At 50.8% G+C, this 25,066-nt stretch overlaps 1 protein-coding gene across 3 annotated transcripts in view; it reads right to left on the bottom strand.

The window, feature by feature from the left end:
• Positions 1-571: 571 nt before the first annotated feature.
• The window catches only part of ATP2A3 (ATPase sarcoplasmic/endoplasmic reticulum Ca2+ transporting 3), a 53,967-nt gene continuing 29,472 nt past the window's right edge, over positions 572-25,066 (bottom strand). For 2 of the 3 annotated variants that reach the window (XM_053995470.1, XM_053995472.1), the window contains exons 9-22: positions 20,882-20,970; positions 18,230-18,332; positions 17,884-18,015; positions 16,958-17,083; positions 15,645-15,863; positions 14,860-15,195; positions 14,551-14,771; positions 13,700-13,902; positions 13,514-13,599; positions 12,963-13,096; positions 12,424-12,541; positions 11,689-11,806; positions 9,686-9,758; positions 572-5,318 (exon numbers count right to left, since the gene is read on the bottom strand). In XM_053995470.1, coding sequence (XP_053851445.1) covers positions 5,273-5,318; positions 9,686-9,758; positions 11,689-11,806; positions 12,424-12,541; positions 12,963-13,096; positions 13,514-13,599; positions 13,700-13,902; positions 14,551-14,771; positions 14,860-15,195; positions 15,645-15,863; positions 16,958-17,083; positions 17,884-18,015; positions 18,230-18,332; positions 20,882-20,970 — 2,004 coding nt within the window. In that variant the 3' untranslated portion in view covers positions 572-5,272. The remainder of the gene's footprint in view (positions 5,319-9,685; positions 9,759-11,688; positions 11,807-12,423; positions 12,542-12,962; positions 13,097-13,513; positions 13,600-13,699; positions 13,903-14,550; positions 14,772-14,859; positions 15,196-15,644; positions 15,864-16,957; positions 17,084-17,883; positions 18,016-18,229; positions 18,333-20,881; positions 20,971-25,066) is intronic. The other variant, XM_053995471.1, reaches the window with a different exon arrangement.

Genomic DNA, 25,066 nt, shown 5'->3' with positions numbered 1-25,066 from the left:
CAGGACCTGCATCTGGATCAGGATTTTCTGCTTCAAACATCACCATGGGCAGGGCTTCGGTGATGCAGAGATGGAAATGCACGGCCCCAAGCCCTATGCCATCCCTCCAGAGGAGGCCAAGTTATTTAATTAGTATTTATTTCATAAATTATTTCTTGTAGAGGTTATGGCAGGGCTTATTTAAACCTCCCCTCCCAGCTGGGGGAGATAAGGTGATGACTATTCTGGATACAGTCAAAATTAGCACTGTTATTTGTATTCTTGTGCCCCAAGAGTGAATGTAAAAATTCCCAACAGTCGTATTATGCCACTCTGCTCATTTTGCCTTTGTCATCCCATGCCAGGCACAAGCTCAGCTCCATTTCTAGTTTGGCTCCTCTGAAAACCCACAAGAAATCCTGATCTGGTGAGCACAACTCCTTTTACGGCTGAAGAATGCCCTCAGGCACTCCCGTATGGCTCCATGGGCTCCCAAATGTCCCCCAAATCAGCCACAAATTGGACAAGAAAAGAAAAAAAAAAAAAAAAGGTAAAACAACAACAGTGAAATAGACAAAAAAAACCCCAGTCATCCAGTAAAATTGCTTTTATTTCTGTAATTTTCTAAGTATAAAACAAATCAGCCCAATATTGTGTGAACAGAGTGGATTGTATGGATGTGACCACAAGGAGCCTTCCCACGTCTTCCCAGCACACCTGGCTATTTACAGTCAGACAAAGGACACGGTTTAGGAAGCAGTAATTTAGTGGAAAAATATCTCTCATATAATAAAATAGGAAACCTCATTTCTTGCAGTTCTATCCCTCAGATAACACCCTCCCACCCCCCCAAGATATAACAATTTACGTTTTACTATGAAGCACAATCTCAGAGATTTCTACATTTGCTGTTCAGGCATCTCATATAAAAAAATCAGCATATTCCCAGACTGAAGCCACTGAGGGCACCTGCTGGCAGTTCAGTGGTTGCCCTCCTCTTGGTCCCAAGTGCCCATCACTCCAGGCACACACAGATTTTGGCTCATTTAATGCCCCACTCACACCAAAAGCTGAATGGCACCACAAGAACAGGTCCAGGGAGCACAATTTACCCTGTGTCTCCTCTGCAGCCCTGCAAATCCTAACCCCAGCTGTGCCACACAAAATCTGTATGGGGTAAAGCCCTCTCCTTGGTTGGTACTCCCAGGCTGTCTCACCTGACAGAAAATGCCACTGCAGAAGTGGGAGGAAAAAGAGCCCAGATGGGACTGAATCGCTGGCATCATTTATACAAAGTGATGGCCATGCCAGGTATGGTGCAAAAATCACAGTAAGTCTTAGGAGTTGGTAGTGGGGACTTGGGTGTGTTTGAGTTTCAGGAGTGATGCAATGCCAAGGTCACTGAACATCATGAACATCTCCCAGCCAGGGCCCCTGCACAGCTCAAATCATTATTTGTTGAGTTTTGGTGGAGCAGGACCCTGACTGGGAAGCAGTATTATCAACCTGATGTACGAAAGAAGGACCAAAAATTAATGCTGAGTTTTCCTCTTGCTCCTCCTTCTGCCATCCACACCATGAGCAGAAACTCCAACTCAATCCCAGATCTGATGCTCCTACAAGAACGAATTCCCCCAGCCCCTCCCCAGAGCCTGTCCCTCCTACTGCCCTCCCCAGTGCCTGGTGGTGCCATCCAGCCTTGGCTGAGCAGAGCATCACCAGAAACACACCCACACAGAATGTTCACAGTGCCAAAACCCCAAACACACAAACACAAACCTCATCCAGACCTGGGCCACACGACACAAATAAAATGCAGGATGCAGCACTTTGCTCTTTTTCCTTTTCCAACATGGGATCCCCATGGGGTCACCACCACAGGGGGAAAAGCTCATCCAGCAATGGCACAACGCCCCAAAACAGTACAAAAGACTTTCCACAGCTGATCCCCCTGGTGCTTGCCTCAGGAACACAGGACCTTTCCCTCCCACCTTGGCTGTACCCCAGCATGGTGCTTTGCCCCTGAGGAAGGAATATAAAGTGCTCATGGATAATCATAATCCCATGCTGCCATCCAGCCCTGCATCTTGTGGAGGATCTGTCACAGCAGCCCACCAATGCTAAAGGTCTTGCTGGAAAGACCTGAGTTTTATTTATAGACTTAGAATATGCCAGGCAGCACCATCAAAATAAAACTAAAAAGGAAATAATTTCTAACCTCTGTTGCCAAGAAAAGCAAGGATCCCAGAGGTTTTCCCCTAAGCTGCTTTTTAAAAAAAGCTTTAGGGCAAAACAGCCACCCAGTGTCCATCTCCCTTGTATTGCACAGTCAGATGCCTTGGTAAGACACAAGAGCCTATCCCAAAGTGATGGTCTTGGCTCTGGGATCTCCAAGTTTACATAAGAACATGTTCCAGCCTGTAAAAGCTCCCAGCATGCTGCTGCTGGCACACATGCAATAAATAACTACTCTGTGATTTATCCTGACCTTTCACTGAAGAATAAAGGAAAAAATACTTACATCTATGGATATTTTTCTACTTCATTAAGATGTTTGAAGTATAAGCCTTTGTAATAAAAAATATGAAGTGAAACCTGTACTCCAAGTAATTAAAGGATGTGTGGAGAGACAAGAGACATGGTCAACTATTCAGAAGGGGAAATGGGGACGTGTCAAAATGGTCCCTCCTAGCAAGAGGGCCACCTGCTCCAGGCAGCTCTAGTGCAGATTACCTGGGCTATTTTCTAGATAGACCTGAAACTCACAATAGAAATAAAATGCAATTTGCTGCTGCTGGAAAGAACAAGCTGGGACAAAGCTCTGGTTTCTTGCCCATGATGGCTCAGGCTTTGGTAACTCAAAATTGTGACTCAATGATTGCATGAACAGACTGACACTGCCTGGGCTTTTACACAAGAAACTTCTCCATACCACACACATTTGGGTTAAATTCATAATCCTCCACCAGACATTAAGTCCAGGGAAAACAGTGTAACTCAGGTGGTGGATGGACCAAGCAGGTTCCTGTAGGCACAAGGGACCAGGGAGATGCCATTGGGCAGCTGCAGGCCCTGCTGGACTCTCTGAACAGGGCTGGGATGCTCTGAATCCAGTCCAGCCTCTGAATCCAGCCCAGCTTCTCCCAAACTTGTTGTTAGCCTCAGAGAAACAGAGAAGAGAGAAGCTCCTTCCTCTGATGACATTGAGCTGGAACTGGACTAAATTCCCACTGGTTGTTTTTCTGCACAGAGCAGTGGAGATGGACTCAATCATCTTGGATATCTTTCCCAACTTAAACAATTCTTTAGTTCTGTGACCTGTACTAAAATAAGGTGAAATCCTCCCTTTTGAGGAAGGGCAAATCACATGTCTACAGCATTAGTCTTACTGAAGCCTTTTTTGAAGGCTTATACAGTACCTGGGTCATGTCCTGGTCCTCTACACCAGGGTGGGTCTCATCCATGGTGAAAATCTTTGAAGAGGAATTGGTTATCCCGTGGGATCAACTGATTAAATCATTTAGACAGAACACATTTGAAAAATAAAACTTCTTCAAGACAAAGTATAGTAAGATTTTAAAAAATCAGCAACAATCTTCTAACCACAGAGTATCTATAAAGATCTTTTTAAAGAGCTCCATATTAAAATTCCTTGAATACATTATATATTAAATACAGTAACAACATTTCATGCAAGGTTTTCTGTACAATAAATCAGCTCAGTAGTATAACAATTCTGTACATTCCCATTGGTCTGGGGGCTCTGCTCATCTTCAATGCTGGTGATGGAGAAAAGAAAGGAGGGATGATATTTGGCACCTACTGTATGGAAGGAGAGATGCTCTTGCCCAGATGATATAGAAAAACACTTTTAAGAGGCAAAAAGTAGAAGAGAAAACCCAACAACAAAGGAGCAAATGCTATCCCAGACCCTGGCTCTAGTGCTGTTGCTGGAATGTAAGAGAAAGGAAAGATACAGGCTCTGGCTAACTAAATATCATCAGGATGGATCCTAGGAGACCGTGAGGAAAACAGGAGGGAGGATTTGGAGAGCTGGAGAAGAAACCAACCAGTATCAGCTTCTCAGCTGATGCAGCTCAACGGAGAAAGATAAATTTAATGGATCCCAAAATCCGCTCCTGGTCTACAAATCCTCACTGAAGACTGCCTTATTCCTGCTGTGGAAAAAATCCCCAGAGGGCAAGATAAAGTTGGTGCCTCACAAAAAGGGATGCCACAACAAACACCACTCATGGAGAAAGACCATGTTATGTAAAGCATACATTCATTCCCATCGTGATCCCTTGGCAGGGATGCCCTGGGCAAGTCAGTGATGTTCTCCAAAGCAGAGCACATCAAGTCATGGATGTGCTCCTAAACACTTAATCTCTACTACTCCTAGGGAAATAGTTAAAAATTCACTGAGAAAAGGAAGTGTGACCAGGAAGGAGTGGTGGACATGAGGAATGCAAGGTGGGCATCCCCTTGGTTTTCTTCACATGGCTGCCCCTACAAGGAGAAGGACTGCCTTATATAGTGCAGATGGGATCTAGCAAGATGCCAGATGGAGAACAGACAAGGCTTCATCGTGCTTTGGTGCTGGATGAGCCTGAGAAGGTGCTGGGCTTTCTATAATGCAGGGATCAAACAGGACAGCGTGATAAATAGGGAGAACTTCGCCTTCCACCACATGCACCTGACCTCGATGTATAAACACATGTCCATGAGATTCACACCAATGTTGGACACACTCTGAAGCTACGCCCAGCTGCTGCAGCCACTGGAGCAGAGCACAGCAGCAGCAACACTATGGACGTCATCAAGGCTCAACAACCCCAACACACAGCCCCCTCTCCTCTCTCCGTGCCCTCACTCACTGCCAAGCCCTTCCCAGCCCCTGAAGCTGCCTTGTGCGTTCCATCCCACTGGGGGATGTGGCCTCAAATCCCAACTTCCTGCCTTAATCTCTCATGAAGGCCACCTTGCCTGTGCTCACTCAGTCAGGGTGAAAATTGGAAAGAGGGTCTCAAATTTGGCAAGAACAAATCCCAAGGAACCACATTACAATGATTCAGATCCACACAGCTCCATCCCCAAACTCTACGCCAGCTGTCCAGTAATTGCACTCATATGTACAGGAAAAAGAAAGCTACAGAACAAAACGAAAATCAGTATTTTTTCTTTTCGACGATTCACCCGCATTTGTCTGATAGTCGGACACATGCATGTCCTGCTGGCTTTAGCGATGGTCACGCATGCAAGACTTCAGTCCGAGTTACAGCTTAGGGATCCTCTAGTTCAGAGTCGCCCTCGCGTTGTTCATTTCTTGTCCTCCTCTCCTGAAACGAAGGGCAAAAAAGAGAAATAAAAGTATTGGTGAGGGTTCAAAAGCAAACCAGCTCCATGTTTTTGTTACCAAGAGTGGTTGCTCCTGGGTTGATCCCAGAAGGAGCCTGGGATCGTGTCTGCACAGAGCTGGCCTGACTGCGGCTGTGGCAGCTCAGGCTGTGTGAGGAGGAGGAGGAAGATGCTGATCCCTGAATGAGGAAGGTCTCTGCAAGAGTTAGGAAAAGGGATGAGTTTTCAGAATTCACAGCATGACTGGATTGGAAGAGACCTTCAAGATCATCAAGTCCAACCCATGCCCCAACACCTCAACTAAACCCTGGCACCCAGTGCCACATTCAGTCTTTTTGTAAACACACCCAGGGATGGTGACTCCACCACCTGGGCAGGCCATTCCAGAACTTTATCACTCTTTCCATGAAAAACTTTTTCCTTATATCCAACCTGAGGTGGAGCCATGAGGGAAGGCAAATAGGCAGGATCCGTCCTTACTGCTCCTAATGAGGCATGATGCAGGGAAAAGCAGTGGCTCAGAGAGGAGGAAGCTCACTGCATCCTCCCACCCACCCCAGAGCCCCAGCCCTGCTGCAGCCAGAGACACGGATTCTGCTCCATGGGCTGAAAACACACACACTACCCATGTACCCATAAATACCTTCAAAACAATGAGCAAGGACCAACCTACTCATCACAGCCACTGTCCCAGGGCTGCCCTCCTACCTTCTCCCTCCCTCCAGATGCACAGGGTTGGACAGGGAAGATAACAGGCAACACATAGGCTGTAGGAAAGTGATGGCATCCAGCTTGAACTCCATATAAGCAGCCTCAAAATCCCTGCCAGAATTTGACCTACAGCAACTAGATCCCCAATTTTCAAGAAGTTGACAGGAGTGTCCCTGATCCCTGAGGCAGCAGCTGCCCTCCAGCCTGAGGTAGCTTGGTTTATCCAAAACACATCTTTTTCCTTAAAAAAAAACCCACCAGAAGCAGCACTTGCTAAGGAGAGTTAGAAAAATCCCTTATCGTGAATCTTTTGACTGTATTTCTCTATCTTTCATCACTGCACACATCACGAAACACATCTCGCTGGGGACTGCTGTTCCTGTGCTCTTGATAAATAAGGGTCCTGCCCGGGGTTACCCGCGAGGCTCCGCGCCTGCTGCCAACCCTGGTGCCGACAGCTTTCAGGGGAATTAATAAATAACAGGCAAGACAGAGGCAAAAGGCTTTTTTGCAACTTCTGCCAAATTTTTTTTCCAGTGTTGGCTGCAGAGCCCAGCCCTTGTGTCCTGGGATAAAATGGTTTGCTGTGATGGCAGCATTCCTCTGGATGACACTGCAGGCTTTGGTGTAAGGCAGGGATGCTGGTAACTGCACTGTACTAAATATCATTGCAATAATCAAATTAATGTCCTCCCCACTGCAGCAGCCTCTCTTCCCTCTCCTCCAGCAGCTGAACAGAACCCACCAGGTGACACACCAGTGGTAATTTGCCAACCATGGCACTTCCCCTAAACACATCACCCCGTGGTTGTGCAAACAGGGAGGAGGATGCCATAGCACGTGGCAGGCAGGGACAGGAAGGGGACATGGCTGCAGTGTTTAACCACAGTGGGTGCTCTTCAAAAAGTTGCTCTCAGGTCTCTAAAGTAACACAGTCCTGGCATGGAGTGAGTCAGGTGTTTCCAAGAGCCCTGCAACCAGCCAAGGGTCCAGCTGCCACATATGCAGATCCCTGCATGTCACTGTCCGTCTGTTCTTCCCTCACACTGGTGAGAGGAACAGGGGGGATGTAGGACCTGTTTGCAGGGATGATGAGATGGTCACAGTCCCTCTGGATGCTGCCCCACACCAGGGGTGTCACAGCCCTTCAGCACTTGCAAACCAGCAACTGAACAATGTGAGCTCAGCTCCTCCAAGGTCTGCTCCCCCTCGGACAGCTGAGGCTTTTGGGGAGGTTTTTCCTTACTGCTTTTGACTTTCCTTAACAGGCTCCTGTAAAAGGTGCTGCTGGAGGGATGCAGGCTCCCACTGCCAACTCAGCTCACCTCCTTCACCAAGGGAAACGCTGCAGCCCTTGTAGCTCTGAAAACTGCACATCTCCCCCATCACACCAGGGCACCCTGAGCTTCAGCCAAGACCCCGGGCCCCAGGAGAAAACCAAAAGGGAAATTGTCCCCCCATCCCTTTGCAATACCAGGGCAGCAACACTGGCAGCTTCCCTCTGCTCTTCCATTTCTAAAGCACAATACACGGACACGTATGAAAAACAGGAGAGAGGGGGAAACAAAAACAAAAAGCGAGGCAGAACTGTAAAATCCCGTGTGGATATTCCAGCACTGGAAGGTGCAGCACTGCTCTCCTGCAGAGCATCCCACAGCTCAAGGGAATACTTGGCCCACGGGGACACATTCCTCTGCCAGCACCCAGCCAAGGTAGCTCCACGCACAGATTACCCTACAAGGGCAGGCCACGGCCGCAGGCGCTCGCTCCCCGCTCTGCCGTGCCAGGGAGAGGGATGCCTGCCTCCTCTGCAGGGAACACGGGCAGCTGCAGCAGCTCCTGTGCTCCTGGGGGACTTTCAGGAGCTTCCCTCGTACCCAGGTGCAGGTGCATGGGGTAAAATGAGGATGAACAACTCCTTTTTGCTATATGCTGGAGGGTTTTTTCTGATGGGACATGGAGATTTTGGTCCCTGCGAATTTCGGGCTGTCTCAGATGGAGAGCTCCATCTGTCCCTGGCAGGGAGTGTGATGCACTTGTCACTGCACTGCCACCTCTGCCAGCCACTCTCCTCTGGGAGGATGCTGAAGCCTAAAGCTGATGCCAGCTTTGCAGAGAAGGGGCCAAAGCTCCCTTGGTGGTGGAGATGCTCACCCCAGGGAGCAACCTCACATGGACATCAGCTGCAGTGGCAGGAGACTGCAGGGCACTGTGCTGCCCATGGGAGAGGGAACAGGAACAAGGTGGGGTGGCCACCATCTTGCACCTCCTGCAAAATGACCCCGGGGGCTGCTGTCCTCACTGGGCACAAGGACAAACAGCTGCCTAAATGCTAATCTGCCACAAAAGACACCAAGTCAATTCCTGTGCATCCAAACTCCTGATTTTCAGTGTCCCTGCTGCTGTCAGGGCAGGCATGTAGTTGTGTTGCAGAAAACACCTGCTTTGTGATCTTGCCCCTGCTTTTACCACAGCACAGGTGAGAGATGGTGATGCTCAGCACCCAGACAGGGCCTGCTGCTCAACGTGCTGAGAACAAGCACAGCAGCAACTCCAACACCTGTGAGGGGTTTGCTTTGAGATGGTGGACATGAGGAGGTGCAGGGACAGTGCAGGAGGGGAGCAGGGTGGCCTCAGCAGTAGGCTGATGGTGCACAGAGGAACATGAGCACTGGGGTTATCTCAGTGTCCTCCCTATATTTGATACTTCTTGAGAACCACTTAGAAAAGAGACAGAGACTTTTGCAAGGCCTTGGCACAGATGCCTGGAAACCTTCCTCCTGCATGCCACAGGATTCTGAGAGAACAAACACTTGAATGCACAGAGCATGGAAAATATTAAAGATATTACAGCAAGAGATACCTGAGGGTGGTGAGCCCTTGTGAGCCTGCCCACATGTGACAGACCCCTGAGAGCATCTCGATGTTCCTAACCAGAACATCTGCAGCTCACACAAAGCCAACCTCAGCCATGCACATTTTCTTGCTCTCACATTCACATCACCTCCCAAAACTGAGACAGCAGAAACCTCAGAGGGGCCAGAGAGGAATGAAGACAGCCAGATATGTAAAGGATGTGAGATGAAAGGCTGGATGTGAGCAGAGTGATGGGGAGAGGAATGTAAAGCACTGAGACCACAGTGAGAACTGAAGAGTCTCAGCTTTCTGCCACTTCAAGGACAAGGAAAATCCAGCGTAATGGAAACACAACTTATCCTAAATTTCATCAAAGGAGAAACTTTTCCATGCAATTCCTGAATCAGCAGAACTCGCAGCTATACATTTGCATTCCTCAGATGCACACCCTTGGCCATCCCTTGGAAGGTCCCATGCTGGAGATCATTCCCAAGCACTGTCTTGCAGAGACCAACTGCTAGCCTGGCCCCTGGCCAAAACTGCCATCAGACAGCTACTTCACAGGCTTGTTAGGCCTTATTTTGAAGCAAAACACAGACACCACTGTGGGAAAGGAGATCCTGTCTGGGTAGAGTCTCTAGGCTCTATTATTGTATCTCTATTCTATATCTAAGCCATGTTCACCCAGACACATTCCAAGCAGGTGTCCACCACACACAGTCAAGACTGCAGGAAGCACAGGGATACAGCATTCAGGGATGAGACACGTAAGGAAGCCAACCCTTGCTCTGGAGTCTTGCAGGTATTCAACTGGTGCTTCCCGCTCCACTTGGGTCTTTCTGTCCTGAGAATGCCTGGTAAAAAAATCACAAGACCACACATAAAAGTGGCTTTTGGAGGTTTTTTCTTTGCTTTTCAAAGGCCAGAGGAATCAGGAAGATGAAGAGTTTCAATTACTTCTTTCAAGTCTGATGATTTAAGCGTGGTGATTTTGCCACAGAGCCGAGACAGAAGAGCTTCATGGGAAACCCTGGATCCATGAGACAGAGCAACCCGTGAGCATCAGCAGCATCATGACTGTGGGGATGAGGGAAGCTCAGAGGACCTGAAACATTGGGAGTATGCCATGGGAGGAGAAAACTGAGCTGCTGTGTTGCTGTGATGGCACTTGAGAGGATGGTGTGCCTACCAGAAACCTTGCTGTGCTTGGAGCTGTGCAGGCAGAGCCAAAGAAAAGTGCTTCCTCCAACAGTGCTGAGATTTTATAGAGAAATACAAAGTGTGGGAGAAAGACAGACTCAGCCCCAGACCACAGATGGTGAAGTGAAGACCGAGGGCATGCATGGGATGCAACATTAACCAGCTCTCCTACACCCCAGCCCAGTGCCACGCTGTAGAATTGTTGCTACAGGCTTATAATTGTGGGATAAAATAGACCTGGGTGTCTGATGAGAGATGAAACAATTCAATAAAAACAGGCTAGAAACAATTTCTATCTGGTTTGTAAAAACAGGAGCCCTGCACCTCTGTTTCTCTGAGCAATTGCTGAGTTTCTGCATCAGCTCAACACAGGAAGAAAGGCTGACATGAGCACCACCTGCACACCAGGACACACTGATGGGGAGGGAGATCTGTTTGTGATCATTTCCTGCCTGCAATACTTTCCCATCCCATATTTCCAGGTACTTGCAAAGCCCTGCTCCATGAAAACCAAACACAGCTGTTACAATGCCCCAGAGCCTTCCTTGACAAGCTGGCCGGACCTGCCTTCAACCCTGGAAAGGTAAGAGTGGCTTTGCAGAGATTTTTGGGTCGTTATTATAGGGTGAAGGGAAAAAGGAGTTTGCTATGACACAGGTGGCCTAAGGGGTGAAAAGATGGTTTGAGCAAGGTGATGGTGTGGAAGGAAATCCAGTCCTCACACTCAGATTGTCCATCAGCCCACAGAGCTTCTCTGCCCTTCTTCTCCCTGCTATCACTGTCAGGGCAAGCTCACCCCAAAAAATGAATAAATCCTGTTTTCTGGAGAGGGGCCACCCCTGTGGCAGGCACAGCACTGCTCGGCAGCCCTGGGCCTGCAGCCACTGCTGGGAAAACCCGTGGGCTTAACTCAGTGCTGAGATATCCCCCACAGCAACATCTTTTGCAAGAAATGAAAGAAAAGATGATATCATCTCTTTGGAGGGCTGCCCAAAGGCATGCTGTGATTTACAGCATGGAGCCCAGGAGCACACGGGAACTGCTGCTCCAGTGTCACAGGAGCTGCTTCTCCTCCGCTTGTGCCAAGGGCTGCATCCTGAGAGGGGCTGGCCAAGGGCAGCCCTGTTAAAACCAGTTTATAAGGTGTTCAGCTCTCAATTGATCTCAGCATAGAGGCTGCCAACACAAAATAAGGATGCACAGAGAGGGGTGGAAATCTGAGAGGAAAAAAGAAAGGGTTCCTGTTACAAATCAGTGTTTGATTTGTTTTGCTTCATAAGCAAAGGGATCCAGTTCCTGGAGGTTCGAGAGGAGTTGAATTAATAACCTGTGGCAGATTTATCTAATGCTCCAACTCCAAAGGGAGCATTTCAAGCAGATGTAACTACCAGCTGCTCTGCCAGGCGTGGCACCAGGAAGGAAGGGAGCAGGAGAAGCCCCTTTGCACAACAAAAGTGGGTGAACATGCAGGTGCAGACATCACACAAGCAGAGGAGGAGAGCGAGGGGTCCACAAAGCCACCAGGAGCCCCAAGCAAGGTGCCACGGAGCCACCCTAACCCAGGGGGGTGCAGACCATGCTCACCATCCAGGTGGTTGCGGGAAAGGTACTTGAGTCCTTCGTCCAGCAGGATCACAGGCAGGGAGATCTTCATCACAACCACCCACTGCGGCCAGCTCAGGGGGGTCACCTGGAAGATGAGCTGCAGGGTGGAAAGGATGTCACTAGGGAAGTAGGTGGGATATTTTGTTGTTTTAAGGATCACATTGTTGTATGGCAATGGTTGAAAGAGGGTCATCCCTGGTATAAAGAGGGACAGCCCAAACAGGAGGATTTCTTCAAGGTCTGTCATGATCCAAGGAGGGTCTTGGCCAAGATGAGTAAAAAATTATGGTCTTCACCTCTCCTGCTGATGGGGAAAGTGAGGCACAAGGTGGGACTGTGTGTTTATGTGGTCACAGGTGCTTAGCAGGTAACAAGGGACAATGCAACGTCCTGGCTACAGAAACATACTTCATCTTAAGCACATTTGGGCATCAACCAAGGCATCCCCAACCTTGCAAAGAAAGGAGACAATTCCTAAAGGACTGAACCACCTTCTGGAGATATCTAGAGCCTTTGCATTGCCCATAGGGAGAACTTTTGACTCTTGGCTCATGGGGAAGAATGACTCCTATTTTCCATGCTGGGTTGAGCCATGGGACCTGGCCCTGAGGGCACCTTCTGGGAACAGCCATTCCAGAAGTTTCCCAACCCAAAGATTGCTCCAAGGATGTCCTTGTCCATAGAAGGCACAGGGAGGTCACAGAGGGCACTCACAGGCATGGGCTTGACATAGAGGATGAGGAAGTGCAGAGCCATGGACATGATGATGGCCCCCAGCAGCCAGATGTTGAGCCACGGTGGCATCCGCAGCAGCGACTGGTTCTCAGAGACACTGTGAAAGTGAGGGGACAATGTTAGCCCCAGAAACCTCCCCGCATCTGCCCATGCTGGGAATTCCATTTCCCTCTAACATGCAAGGCCATATGCTATATCCTTCCTTTGCCAGGCTGTTCATCTTCAGGCTTTGCTGCAAACTGGATGTGGATGTGGATACAACCAGCAATGCATGGATTAGGGCTGATCATTAATGACCAAATCACTAATGAAAGCAGATCCAGTTCTTCCTTCACTGCTCTCAGCCACAGCACACTGCCTTGGAGGAGTTTCTCTTTGGAAAACCCTGTGGTCCCCTGTGAGGATGCTCTGAACGGCTCTGCTGAGCCAAAGCAAAGCCCTCAGCCCACCCACAGACACTCAAAGAGACAAAATCAGTCACACACAGAGCAAAGAGAGCAGCCCTGTGGCCAGCACACCTGTTCAGAGCATTGCACATTTCGATTGTCACCAGCACAGACAGAGCCATCGTCGTTGGGTATCGCGACTCAAAGATCTCACAGTCAATTCCTTCGAAGATGGGGTTGTCCTCGGTGCACCTCATGAAGTTCCTCTGTCAGCACAGGAAACTGCTGGTAAATACATGGCAGAGCAGCAGGAAAGGCAGGAGAGAGGAGGAAGAATCGACTGGTTGGGGGGCACGGGATGAAATGGGTTGCTGTTAAATAATCCACATTTCAGAGCAACCAATAAACTGCCTACAGTGACCCAGCTTCTCTTGGGGTTGGGCCTTAGGTATGGCTGGACAGTGGCTTGGAGGGTCTCAGGTGCAGTTAGGAAGGAGTTTGAGCACACATGTGTCTCCATCAGAGATGCAAATTGAGCAGAACTTATAAAAGTGAGAAACTCCACTAGGAATCTGAGACTGCTACAACCAACACAGAGGAAAGATGGATGAAAGACCCCAACACGTGAATGCACAGCCTCACCCATCTGCTCCAGCTGTCAGCCTGTTCCCCTCCTGACTCACCAGCTGATGGAAGGAGACCTGCGGTCCCTCAGCGTCGTACAGGAACCACCAGGTCGCTGCGCCCACTGTGGCCAGGCCCACGTACACTGCGGCCAAGAGAGACACCCTTACCCCAGCACCCAGAGAGGGACCCCGCCAGGACACCCCAGGCACACCCTAAGAGTGCCCACCCACCCCAGCACTCACCTCCAACGGCCAGGTAGCGGAAGAAGAGCCAGCCACTGATGAGGGGCTCCTTGGGGTTGCGGGGCTGCTTGTCCATGATGTCCAGGTCGGGGGGGTTGAAGCCCAGCGCGGTGGCCGGCAGCCCGTCTGTCACCAGGTTCACCCACAGCAGCTGCACAGGGATGAGGGCCTCGGGCAAGCCCAGGATGGCTGTCAGGAAGATACTGCAGGGAAAAAACAGGAGATAGGAAATTAGACAAGCTCTGGGCAGCCAAGGTTCTGTGTCATGCAAGGAGCAGAGAGCATCTTGATCCAAAGCCCCGAACTGAATATCCACCCAAGTCCTGCAGACAAACCCACAGCCTCTGATAAGGAACCCGAAGCCTAGCACTGAATTTTGCAGCTAAAATTTGTTTCTGTTGCTATTAAAATTTGTTTTGCAGTTGCAACCCAACTATTGATGTCCACAAAGGTTCCCATTCCCATTCCCAGCACAAACACCCATGTTGAAATGCAAGGGCAAAGGATGCTCAAGTGATCCCAAGGTTGTGCTAATGTTGCTGAGGACTGGGAGGAATGGGCATGGGCAGGGATAGCTGTGACTGGGTGCCAGCAGCCTATGCACAAATATCTGCACCCAGACCAGGCACTCACATGAGCTTATGGGTAATACTTTGACAGAACAGGTCCTGCAGGATGGCAGGATTGTAAAACTACCAAAAAAAAAAAAAAAAATCTCCTTGCCCTTGAGGAATGAAACGTGGTGCCTGGGATTACCAGTTTGGGCACTACATGCTGCTGACTGCTGGTCACCTGTCCCAGGGGATGTGTCCCCCCACTGCAGCATGGTGCCTGGTGTGGGAGGCTCTCACCAAACAACCTCCCCGACGTTGGAGGAGATGAGATAGCGGATGAACTGCTTCATGTTGCTGTAGATGGCTCTGCCCTCCTCCACGGCTGACACGATGGTGGAGAAGTTGTCGTCGGAGAGCACCATCTCAGCTGCTGACTTGGCAACGGCCGTGCCTGACCCCATGGCAATGCCAATCTCTGCCTTCTTCAGGGCCGGAGCGTCATTGACGCCATCACCTGTCTGCACAAAGCCGTGGTTAGGTGTGCGAGGGATTGAGCAGGGTGGGGAGGAGGGGACAGGGGGTGGCAGGGTGTCCCCGAGGGCTCACCATGGCCGTGATCTCATTGAAGGACTGGAGGTACTCGACGATGCGGGACTTGTGCGCCGGCTCCACGCGGGCGAAGCACCGGGCCTCGCGGCACGCCTGGCGCTGCGCCTCAGGGGGCAGCTCATCGAACTCCCGGCCTGTGTAGGCCTTGCCAGACACGTCCTCGGTCTCGGAGAAGATGCTGATCCGGCGGCAGATGGCCACTGCCGTGCCCTTGTTGTCACCAGTGATCATGATGACGCGGATGCCGGCCTTGCGGCACATCTCGATGGAGGAGGTGACCTCTTTGCGGGGAGGGTCCAGCATCCCCACACAGCCCACAAAGGTCAGGTTGTTCTGGGCAGGAGGAACACACCCCAGACCCACATTAACCCCTTGGGACGCATCCACTTCCCCCCTGCTGCTGTGACCACCCTGGGCTTCACAGGGATTTCCCCTGGGAAGAAACTTCCAAGAGGTTTCCTACCAACTGCCCCATGGATGCACTCTACAGACCCAATCCAATGGGATGTTCCCATCCCCTCTGCTCCTCCTCACACGCTTTTTCTTTCCTCCCCTCCTCCCCATCCCTCACAATGGTCTCCAAGGCCCTCTCAGCAGTCAATCCACAGGAAAACGTGCTCAGTGAGATGGGGCTTGTTATCCTTCAGATCGGCCCCTGAGTTTTGCAGAGGAGACGAGCCACAGAGAACCCAGAGGGCAAATACTGCTGGGACAGCTGGGAGTATGTGGGGAAACCCTGGGAACGAGGCAGACAGCTGCTGGCCAAAGGTGCGGTGCCGTACCTCGTAGTGCACGAAGGCGGCGGAGTCGTGCAGCTGCATGCTCTCCCTGCGGACGGGCGAGTCGTGGGTGGCCAGGGCCAGGCAGCGCAGGGTGTCGATGCCCATGCCCCAGTCCCGGATCCTGCCCAGGATCTTGTCCCGCACCGTGGCGGTGAGCGGCACCTTGGCAGTGCCCACGCGGACGTGGGTGCAGCGCTCGATGACGCTTTCCGGGGCACCCTGCGGAGGAGAGGAGGGCTCAGAGGCTGGAGTGAAGCTGGAGGATCGCAGGAAGCGCCAGAGCGAGGGAAGGCGCCAAGCTTGGGCAAAGGCAGAGGAAATCTCCCCAAAATTCCAGCGCGCATCCCGGCCCTGTGGCTCAGGGCACTAGATGGCAGCCTCCAACCGAGCACACCGGGATCGCACCCCGGAGCACGAACCCACGCCAGGTCACCAAGAACAGGATCTGCTGGAGAGCCAGCTGACTCCTGAAAAACCTACATATCCTCTCGAAATACTCCTGCCCCACAGATCCCTGCTCTGACCTGCAAGGGATGAGGGCTGTAAATCTGTGAGGGAAAAAATGTGGGATACTCAGCAGATGCTTGTGATGCCTTTGCAATTCAGGAAAACATGTCCTTCAGCATCCCAGCCTCTCACCTCAGCCCTTCTGACCTTACAAATGACCCTGATATTACTCCTTAATATAAAACTTGCAATCCTTCTATTGCACCTCTTAAAAAGCTCAGCCAGGGCCACAGATCAGAGGCTTCAGAGGGTCCCAGCCTGACCTGGAGGGCAGAGTTCACCTACCCAGATAATCTCCCAGTGGGAACAACAATATCTAAATCTTCTCAGAGTCAGCGGGGAGAAATTCCACTGCATGTCTTCTCTTGGGAAGAAAATGCCCTATGAAACACTATTTTATTTCTGGCTACAGTGGAAAACTGGACATCATCCTTTGGGCATTACTGGCATCCGGAGGGTCCAAGCCTTTAATAAAGGCAAGTGCCCAAATTCTGCATGAGGTCAGCTCTCCCTTGCCCCAGCACCAGCACATTCAGCACCTTTTCCCCCCTCTAAAGCATCTCACCCCCTTTCTTCCCTAATCAATATGGCAAAGACTCCCCCTGACCCCACCAGCCTACCTGCTGGATCCTGGATCCCCAGGCAGCTCAGACTTTCCTCCAGAACTGCAGGGAATGATCTGCAGTTCCTCTCACATTGCCCAGAGTGTGAGAGGAACTGCAGAGCATCACCACCACCCTGTGCAGCAAGGGCCAGGTGCTGCTGGCTGTGAGGGGGAGGTGGGCCCTGCAGCTGCCCACCCCTACCTTGACAAACATCCTGCTGCCAGCAGAGTTGTTGCCAGGCCCGGTGGGAGTGCAGTACACAGACATGGACTTGCGGTCCCGGGAGAACTCCAGGGTGCACTCCTTCCTCATCAGTTGCTTGATCACCTGCAGGAACAGCACTGGGCTGAGCAGGGCATGCCAGGGACACTGGTGCTCTCTGCCTTGGCTGACAACCCTGCTGAGCCCCGGGGTGGGAGGAGAAAGGCAGCCACAAGAGCCAGGAAGGATGGGACAGGGCTAAAGCTTACAAGATTTCCTTATCAGAAAAGAGTCAGGAGATTTATTACAACCTGCATAGATCTATCTGGGGAAAAATGCTGGAACAGAAAGCCCTTTGAGCAAGGAAAGACATTGTAAGATCTAAAGCAGAGGAAATACAGACCCAAAATAAAGTATGTTTTCACCCAGGAGGACAGGGAGACACTGGAGTAGGGGAATAGCTAGCTAAAGATATTTTCATGTCAAAAATAAATGTTTCCAAGGAGCAAATGTCACTGGGGCAGGCAAATCTCTGGGGAATAGGGTTTGGCTCATGCTGGAGGGTGACTGTTCAGTGCAAACTGGGCACCTAAAGATAACTCCAAACTTCCTCATCTGCAGCCAGAGCTGAGGCTATCATTTAGAGGGTCTCTCCTGCGTGAGCAGGAACTGGACTGAGTTGGAGCCTCAGGAATCACCTGCTCCAAGGTTCAGTGTTGGTTGGTCCTCAAGGCCCTGGCATCAACCCCCCAGGGCCACTGTTCCAAAAACAGCTCACCATGAGATCCCGGAAATTGCATCCTTGTGCCAAATCAGTCCCTTAGATTATTGCAAGTGTTTATTTGCCCAAATATCAGACATCCTAAACCCCTCCTCTCCCTCCCGTCCCCCAGTGCTATAGCTCACAGGGGCTCCTCCTCACTCACTGAGTTGCAGGCGTTGGCTCTCTCCACCTTGGAGAGTTTGCTGAGGTCTGTGTTGAAGACATTCATCTTCTCCACCAGGCACGTCAGGGCTGTTTCAGTGGCTTCCCCCACCTTCTCATAGACTTTTTTGGACTAGAGGGCAGGAAAAGAAGAGCTTAAGCTTTAGAGCACATCCTCTACATGCTGCTGCTGCCCCCAAGGATGCTGTCAGCCACCACACCAGAGCATCCCCTTGGGATGAGCTGAAGCCAGGGAAGGGGATCCCAAGGGACAAACTCTACTGGCTTTGCCCTGAAGCACAGCAAGAGCATCTCCCCACCCTGTCCTGGCCCTGGTGCCCCCACACCTCATTGTAGTCCAGCGAGGAGTCATTGCAGAGGGCACAGATGGTGGCCAGCTCCACCAGCCCGTCGTACTGCCCGCACTGCACCGGCTGCTCGTCCTTCAGGCTGCGGGCAGAAAACAACCCCATCAGCCTCACACCAGCTCACACCTTCAAATACACTTAGCTTGTCCTAAACATCCCTTCTAGGGGGATAGATAGCCTACATATCACTCTTGCAAAAGTGGAAGCAAAAGCCCAGTTAAAGCACCAGTGCTGGCAATAAATCCTTGGGTTCACATTTTGTACTTTATTAAATGGGGCAGCACCAAATTGCAAATAAAATATCACAGGAGGCAAATAAATTCTGGAAGTGGTCCAGAATAGGGGGCTGCAGAGGAGTTCAAAGGAGCAAGCAGGGGCTACTCACAGGCTGATGATGAAGGTGATGGACCAGAAAAGGGGCAAAGAAATTCATGTTAACATCCACCCCCTCAGGGGTTTCCATTTGCTTTGAATCCAGAGGAGCTGTGGAACCAACAGCAAGTCCCTTCTCCTCCCTGTGATGCTGTTTCACACTCCAGAGGGAACCCAAGGGAGCATTTAGGAGCAGCAGAGAGCTTTAACAGCTGCACTGCTGTGACTGCTTCCAAGCAAGTGCTGAACTGTGATCTTTGCTTCCTAAATAGCAGCTCTTTGCTATGGAAAGGAGCAGCCCTGAACACTCCAGGCAAGCCAGATGCTTCTCCTCGCCTGGTGGTAGGAATGGTAGCAGTGCTTTTAAAGGAAATAAAAAAATTATCCTGGTTCCAGCAGAGGTAACTGCAGGTTAGAGCTGTGTAAACCCAGCCGGTCATCTGCTGGCTGGAAAAATAATTTGTCAGGCATTTACTAGGATCAGCTTATTCCACTGTTGGTTCCCAATGGAAAGAACATTTCGGAGCCCTTGTTACAGCTCGGGAGCGGAAAACACAGAGCAGCCAAGAAAATCTGAAAAATCTGTTTGCTGAGGGAGACGAAGCCGCACTGGGCTGTGAGCGGGAAGGGAGATCCACTGCTCCTGCCCAGAGATGCTGCCTGGCCCTGGGCTCACAGGAAGGGACAGTGGGTGGAGGAGGGAGCTGCAGACACAGCAAGCATGGCTTTTGCAGCATGGGATCCCCTGGATATTGCTGGGAAGGGATGGGAGGTTACAGCCCCATCGTCAGCAGTCCCTGCAGGGTCAGACCCATGTGCTGGGAAAAACATCAGCAAAGGTGCTGCTGGCTGGGTGCTGTGTGAGCAAACCCAGGGTCCTGCAGGAAATATCCCCCTGCCAAGGCCAGCTTAAAGCAAACAAGCCCTTCAGTGCCACCAGCCCTGGGGGAAAGAGGGTTCTCTTGGCAAGCCCACACATCCCTCTTAATACACAATACAGGGACAGGGCTAAAGCAAAACTCAAGAGCAACAAGAGCTCTTAACTCAAGAGCTAAAACTCAAGAGCAACACAAATTGTTGCAGACCAACAGAGTGGCCCTGAATGCAGCCCCCAGAGGACAGGGGACTGAGCTTCTGAGGTTGGCAGGCAGAAGTTCAGCCCCCGGGTCCTCATCAATTTTAACTGAAATGCACTGATTGACACCAGCTTATGACTTGGCTCAGTTTCTAATGGAGATTCCTAGCCAAGGATCAAATTGGCTCTATAAATATTCATGAAATTAAGTCTGTGGCTGAGATGAATTACAGCTGCTCCACGGATGAGCAGAAGGGACCAGGCTGACAAATGTGTCTGGGATCACTGAGCAAAGCAAAGGGGAGCAGAGAGTGCTCCCACCACCAGCTGAGCTTCTCATGTGCCTTCGTCCCAGAATCTGCCACACTGGGGGACACCACCTCCTTCCAAAAGAACAGGAATAAACAAAAACAACAGCAGAAAACCCCATGTGTGTGATAACACTTCAGAGAAAAGCCCCCAGTTTCCACTCCTTGCCCTCAGCTGCAGCTCTGCAAAGCCCATGACTGCCCTGAGACACGCCCTGCCATCAGCAGGATCGTGCCCTGGGCACACCAGCCATGGGAGCCATCCCTGCTGTGGGCACAGGGCTCAGGGAGCATTTTCCTTGTGGGGTTTGAGCCATTTGCAAGTTCCCTTGAGCATTGCTGGTGGCTCCCAGACAAGCTGCCTGCCCTGCATCCTGCAGGGGTAACAGTCGCTAGTCAACAGCAAAACTGTGCAGGCTCCAGAAACATGGAGAGTCATCTTCTGCTGCAAAAAGCCTTGTTCATCACCACTCCCACATTTGTCATCTTTTCTGGTTCACAGGTGGCCTTGTTTTATTGGGATTGCTAACCAAGGGAGAGCCAAGTGTGTGGAAGCCCCTCTGCTGAGCAGTGGGAAGGCAGAGCCAGGGTGACCAGCACCCAAATCAAGTGGGACAGGAGCTGGATGTGAGGGACAGGGAAACAACTGCCCTGCTCCCCATGAGCAGCACAGTACAGTCAATCACCCAACACTCACAAGCCCAGTGGGTATCCCCATAGAGAGGACTGCAAATCACCATGGAAACCCCTCCTTTCTCCCCAGCTCATGGGGACCCCCAGCCGTGGCCATGGACCTCACCCACCCATCTTCCCCCAGCTCTGCTGCCAGCCCAGGGCCACCCTGTGTCCCTGGGAAGGGGAGGGGACCTCACTCACATCTGTCCCTCGGGGGCGTAGGTGGAGCCGGTGATGCTGAACTCGTGGAGGCTGCACTGGGTGCCCTCCACCTTCTCCATGATGAACATCTGCCAGGGGGAGAGGTGGAAACAGAGCATTAGGCAGCGAATTTTTGGTACAACCCTCGTGCACGGCCTGGAAACCCACCAGCTGGTACTGTCCCAGTTATTGCTGGCACCAGGCTCAGGCCCATCCCTGGTCAGCCACTACTCCTGGCTGTCCCCAAATCCTTCCAGCTCTCCTCTGCCTTTTCCATGTTTGCCTCCTCCAGCTCTTTCTTTCCCTAGGAGACGAGAGATGCTGAGCTTGTTCCTAAGAAGGTAACTGTGTTTTTCTTGGAGCAGAGAAGGAGCTGGGTCAAGGCTTCCACTCCTGCCCTGGAAAGCCTCTGCAGGGCAGGATCCAAGCAGGGGTGGCTGTCCCTGCCACCCCTTCCCAGCCAGCTCTCAGCCACCAGCCTTGTGCCTTACTGGGATCACAGCTCAGCTCAGTAATAAAACCCCAGTGAGCCATAGAAGTCCCCCACACTCTATTTTTAGTGATTTTTTGCCTTTCAAAATCCTTCCAGTTTCTCTTTTGCTGCTATAATGAGACAGATCCCCCAAACTCTGAAATAAAATTAAAATTCCCCTCTCCCCAAGCTCTCCCAGTCCCCCCTTGTCCCCTCCCAGCACAGCCCACCTTTGAGGGCAGCATCCCTGGGAACAAGAGCAGGGCCTGACCCCAGCCAAGGAGAGAGCTCAGAGATGCTTGTTTCTGCTTCTCGTTATTTATGACCCACACTGAAGCCAAAAAGCAACATAATAAAAAAGTAAATAAGTAAGTAAATAAATAAAACTGTTTGGCAAATGCATTTCCCTGGCTGCAGGGAGAAGCCAGGATTTAATTTGGATGCAGAGAAGTGCTGCTCTCCTCAGCTCCACGAACTTGCTGAGTGCCCCCAGAAAGCAGGTGCAGGGAAAACTGTTCCACTCCAACCTGTCTCAAAATAATTGTTTTTTCTCTATTTATTTTCCTCTGGTTATTTGTGTTGTTCCCCAGGAGAGGGAAGCAACAGATGCTGGAGGAATTAGCAGGCATCACTCAGCACCAGAGATGCAACAGCTCCACTTACCACCCACTTCTCTGCCTTCCACGTTTCCTCTGGCAACAAACAGAGGTTAGCTTGCTATTATTATTAATTATTGCCAATAATACAAGGACACCTCATCAATGAAGCCATGTTGCCAGGTGTAAGCCTCCCCCACACAGGAGGTGTCCCCAGGTATGAGCTTAGGACCAAGCCAAGCAATAAAGGGCAGGTTCAGGGGAGCACAGTCCCAGCACGTTCAGCACCAGGACACCCCAGTGGGTTTTCTCACCTCCCTGTTTTACAGGATTAGGTAAATCAAAGGAGCAGGTTCGAAGCATACATCTCCAGTGTGAGTAACTCTGAGCCCAAAACAACCTCACCATGGCCTCCCAGCTATTTGCAGATATCCATTAGCCCTATCCTGGGCTAATGCCGATGCCTCAGGTTTGAGCTTTTCTATTTTTCAGATTCTGTGCTGCTTTATTGTGTAGTTCTGAGCTTCATATGAGGGGATGGTGAGCTCTCTTCACAGAGCAGGGAGACAAAACAATTCCTGCTCCAGCTGGGGACCAAGGACAAATGATCCAGATCTCAGGCCCAAGAGCACAAACAACGTGGGCTGAAGAGCGAAAAACAAGCAGGATGGGACTGCATGGCCTGGTGCTGTAGTTGGACAATTAACTCCAATATGCAAATTGAGCAGAACTTATAAAAGTGAGAGACCCCATGACCATTTATCCATTTTGTGACCATTTTGGTTCATGTTGGGTGTAGTCCTGGCTGGGCTCTTGTGCTGCCCAGCGTGGATCCATTGAGGCCTTTTAATAAATAAACTTTATTCTTTAACTCTGTCTAGTCTCTGTTCTAGCAGCCTTCACAAGAAATCAGTGCACTCAGCTCCTTTCCCAGGGCCCACCATGAAGGCCCATCAGCATCCCTGAAATGTTCTGAAGAAAATAATGAGCCAAAGTGCTGCAGAAGAGGTGTCCCAGGTCCCCTGGAGGCACTGGGCTCCTCTGGCAGTTGGGTGTAAACCCAATAAAGAAAACAAATCCTATTTCCTTTGGTAACACCCCCCCCAGAGATGAGAGACCCAGAACCTGAGGTAAGGCACCCAGTCCAAGACAACATCAAAAGGAACATTCAAAGGCTCAACAAACCCATCAGGAACATTCAGGAACCCATCAAGGAACATTCAAACCCATCATCTTTTTTTGAGACATCCAACGCTATCAGCCTTCAAGAGAGCCAAAATCTCCTGGCCTCTTCAGAAAATGGACTCCTGAAACACCAACCAGACTTATTTATTAAAGAGCTGAAAGCACCCACCCCAGCCACTGATGGCTTTGCCTGATATGGGCCTGTTTGTTTTCAAATGCCCATGGCTACAAAACAATTATTACTTTCACAATAGTGTCTTTCTTATTAAAAAAGGGAAAAGGGAAATAAAAAAACCCACAACATTCCAAGTTCTTTATTTTTCCATGCCTTTTTAAAAAAGGTGCTATGTAACCCACAGCAACCAGAGGTTATATCAAATTTCCTGCTGCTCCCAGCTTGCGTGACTGGCCAGGCACGGGGGCAGCCAGGCCACTGCAGAGGTGTTTGCAGGGTTACAGTGTGATCAGAGGATCACAGAATGATTTGGGGTGAAAGGGACATTAAAGCTCATCTCATCCCACCCTCCTGCCACAGGCAGGGACACCTTCCACTGTCCCAGGCTGCTACAAGCCCCATCCAACCTGACCCTGGACACTGCCAGGGATCCAGGGGCAGCCACAGCTGCTCTGGGCATCCTGTGCCAGGGCCTCACCACCCTGCCAGGGAAGAATTCCTTTCTCAAATCTAATCTAAATCTCTCCTCCTTCAGCTTAAAGCCATTTCCCCTTGTCCTGTCACTCCAGGTCCTTGTCCAAAGTCCCTCTCCAGCTCTCCTGGAGCCCCTTTAGACACTGGACAGGCTCTGGGGTCCCCCTGGAGCCTTCTCTTCTCCAGGCTGAGCAGCCCAGCTCTCTCAGCCTGTTGATGTTTTGTCAGATTTCCAGGCTAAGAAGTGGGCAGGTTTGTGGGCAGTGGAAACAGTCCAGAGGAAATAGCTGCTTCTTAAGCAGTTAAGAGCAGAACTAAAGTTTCCATCACAAAAATAATATAAATAATATTAGGAGGAATAGAAGGAGGTGGAAATGCTGCAGCTCAGCTGGGGCCTGCTGACAAGTCAGGCTCACAGAGGGGCTGCCCAGCCTCTTGTACTGCCCAAAGAGCAGCAGCTCCAGCCAGGGAACACAGCCAGCAGCACCCCAGGGCTTCCCCCTGCCCTCAACCTTTTAAAGCCATGCCAGTGATTTGGGGTTTTAGTGCAGCAGAGAGGCTGGAAGGAAGATGTAACTACATGCTCAAAAAGAGTGCACCCTTCTCCCAGAGGGTTCCAGCATCACTCTTCCTCTCCTGTCCCGTGGATTCTGCCCAGCCTGGTGCTGTATCACACAGCTGGATGCTGCTGGTGGGTATTTCTAGGAAGCAAAGGGCATTTGTGGATGCACCATCCCCAGAGCAGCACATGGCAGCAGCTGTGGGCTTGTGGGGGAGACAGGTGTGAAGGATTTATCTGCACTACTCTGTATTTTCTGTAGTGTCTTTAAAAGAGCTACTCATTGAGACAAGGCAGGATTGTTGTCTGGGATTGTAAGAGCTGTAACCATCAGTCACTATTCCATCAACCAAGCCACGGATCAGCAACATTTTCCTCCTGCACTGGAAGCAGCCTCAGCCAACAGGCACCCACTGGCAACTGGCACAGCCCCTGGGGACGCCCAGCCAGGTCCCCCAGTAATTAGTGACAGGTTTAGACAGACCACAGTGCTGAGCCAAGGCACAGTGCCCTGGAGATTGCACAGCAAACAGTGCCCACACAGCTCCTGGGCAGCTGCACCAGGGATGGGAGTTTGCATGTCCAGACTCTGCTACAAGCTTTGTGGAAAATAAACCCCTTTCTGCTCCTGCTCCCCAGAACACCAGCAGCCATCTCAGACAGCCAAAGATCACTAATCACCTCCTTCCAGACATGGGGTACCAGTATCATTCCCCCCATCCCC

This window comes from Vidua macroura, chromosome 20 (assembly GCF_024509145.1).
Source record: "Vidua macroura isolate BioBank_ID:100142 chromosome 20, ASM2450914v1, whole genome shotgun sequence".
Classification (NCBI taxonomy): Eukaryota; Metazoa; Chordata; class Aves; order Passeriformes; family Viduidae; genus Vidua; species Vidua macroura.
The sequence above is the reverse complement of the archived record's forward strand: the minus strand, read 5'-3'. Positions and strand labels throughout refer to the sequence as shown.